This window comes from Corvus brachyrhynchos, unplaced genomic scaffold (genome assembly GCF_000691975.1).
Source record: "Corvus brachyrhynchos isolate BGI_N302 unplaced genomic scaffold, ASM69197v1 scaffold101, whole genome shotgun sequence".
Taxonomy (NCBI): domain Eukaryota; kingdom Metazoa; phylum Chordata; class Aves; order Passeriformes; family Corvidae; genus Corvus; species Corvus brachyrhynchos.
This window is the reverse complement of record NW_008237239.1, coordinates 21,067,809-21,070,336: the sequence shown is the minus strand read 5'-3', so window position 1 is coordinate 21,070,336 and position 2,528 is coordinate 21,067,809. Positions and strand designations below refer to the sequence as shown.

Below are 2,528 nucleotides of genomic sequence, written 5' to 3'. Positions count from 1 at the left end.
CCCACAGCTGCAGAAGCTCTCTGCACCTCACAGGGCACCAAACAGAAATGGGGAAGAGAAAGCAGAAGAGACAGGGCAGAGCAAAGGCGACTGCACAAGGAGATGCATCGCGGCAGATTTTTCATGCTCATCCCAGGGTGAATGGAGTCCTTATCCCAGTGTGAATGAAGCAGTGAGTAGATGATAACCCAGACATCAAAAAGACAACCAATATCACCTAACATTTGTAGGGTTATCACCTCTGGGCCTCTACAGGCCTCCTTCTGTCTGTGTCTAAGTTTGGGACACATTGTGAGTATTGACAAAACATCTCAGGCCCATATGAAGCAGTGAGAAGGAAACAGTTGATTTCCAAAAGTGCAAGATTCCTAGAGGATTTTTTTTCCTTTTTCCTTCTCTTCTGCCATGACCCCTTCAGGAGTAATGACAGGCTGAGTGACTCTATAGCACAACTCAGTGCATTTCTCAGAAAGAAGAACTCCCTGTAGCTGCTCCTGGGACTCACATGCGGAAGGTCACAGGCAGACCCTGACTCCTGCATCTGCTGCCAGCAGTGGGGCCAGAGACAAATCTTACTCAGTCCCACTGGGCCCCGAGGCACCCAAATCTCTACACTCCAAACTGCTGCCATCCTGCTTCTGGCTTCAGCCAGCAAATCATCTTGTCCCACAGCTTTCTCTCTTCCCTCAAGATATCCTTTGCAGCTCCACAGAGCAGCAGGCAAAGCGAGGAAACAGCACGGACCTGCTGCAGCTGGAGCACTGCTGCAGACCAAGGCCAAGAAAAGGCTGCTCTCAAATCTTTATCCTCTCTCTGCTCTGGAGTGGTTTCACTGGTGCCCCTCGGCCCTCTGGGCTGCTGGGGCTCAGAGGCACTAGCAAGATGCTCTCCTAACCTACCGTAACGCTAAGAGGGAGACAGAGTGAACGGGGCCTTTCTTACCAGTCATCGCTGCTGAGCAAGGAGAGTGCCTCGAGCAAGGACTGCTGTGGCTCCAAAGAGGCTCCGTCCTTCTGCCCCTTCCCACGGAGCGGCTCCTCTCGGCGCTCGGCACCAGTGGCCGTCTGCGGGGTCACTGTAAGGAGAGGGTCAGCCATGAGCGCTGCAGCCCCGGGCAAGGCACCCCGCCATGGAGCGGCCTGCAGCCCCATCTCCCAGCCAGCCTTCCATGAGGTACAAACTGGCACTGGCTCTGAGAATTCCCTGCTCTCTGGCTCCTTGCTTTCTCCCAGCCCCCCCAGCTGGGCACAGCTCCTTGGCTCAACCTGACAATTGCCCACACAGCGCCAGCTCCCAAGTGCCACAGGTACCACAGCCAGCGGCACGTTCCTGAGGCCGCAGAGCTCCCACTCCCTGTGAGACAGTGCCCACCAGCAGGACTTGCTCCCCACGAGGGACCCCTCAGCTGCCTCTCCTGTCTCAGCGCCCTGATTTCCCCGAGCCCTGAGGACAGAGGCACTCTGCAACTCCCTGAGGAAAGACCTGCAGCTGCCTCGTGACAGCACCAAGCCGAGCCTGAACAACCGAGTCCTGCTGGGCCCGGCTGAATCCCCTCAGAGCAGCTACCAGGGAACAGCGATACCTGACCCTTCACACCTCACAGCGCCTCTGTTCCCATTGGCTTCAAATATTCTAGACAGAGGGCAGCTGAGTGCACTTACATTTCAGCCTGCTCTTGGGAAGGGAGTAGTTCATGGATTTTGTTCTTTCCAAGGATCATGAATCTTTACTATTTCAGAGGTACACACTGGCTGTATTTCAAAGATGCTGAGGTCAAATTCGTTTGTCATCAAATGGACTTGTTTGCAAACTGTGCAATGCCTAAGCTTTCTCTTGTGGAAAAATGCAATTTCCAGTCTAGATGATTGCGATAAAAAAGCCTTCTAAATGCAAACTGAGGAAAAAAATATGTAAATACAGATGCAAATAGTTGGGAGATGCACTCTCTTGATAATCAATTTACCAGGTATGAGAAAATTCAGATGATAAATGCATTTCTTATGAAACCCATTTGTCATCAAAAGCACTGTCGATCAAGTATTTCATGTCATGCACTCAAAAGCTCGTTTTCTAATGTGTACATGAAAACACCTGAGCTGTCTCAAATGATGGAGTATAAATATTGCACAGAATCTAGATGAACTGCTCTAGACTCTGTAGGGGTTTTGTGTTACCTTGCATGTTCTCACACAGTATGGAAGAAGTGTAACATCAAAAATACTCAGATGGGAGCTAATTTGGCTGTCACTGGTGTACCCCTGTCACTGCCATCAGTGGTGTCACTGCAGAAGGATGTGGATGTACACATCTATATTCAATAGGAATGGGGAGCCATGTCAGGCTAGTTCTGGTCAATTGTGAGCATGGAAGTAGCATGACTAGAAAAGAGCACTCAAAGTATCATTCCTAGCTCCCTTCTTCTTCTCTCACCCTACTCAGGATCGTAGCACAGGCAGGCTGCCCTCACAGGAGAGGCAAGAGCCACTAGGGACTATGTGCTGTGTATTCACTGCGGGCAGCAAACAGCC

General features: G+C 51.1%; 1 protein-coding gene across 1 annotated transcript in view; it reads right to left on the bottom strand.

The window, feature by feature from the left end:
- FAM179A (family with sequence similarity 179 member A) overlaps positions 1 to 2,522 on the bottom strand; it is a 24,862-nt gene extending 22,340 nt beyond the window's left edge. The window contains exon 1 of the mRNA XM_017729609.1: positions 943 to 2,522. Within this exon, the coding sequence (XP_017585098.1) occupies positions 943 to 1,151 (209 nt within the window). The 5' untranslated portion in view covers positions 1,152 to 2,522. The remainder of the gene's footprint in view (positions 1 to 942) is intronic.
- Between the last annotated feature and the right edge of the window lie 6 nt (positions 2,523 to 2,528).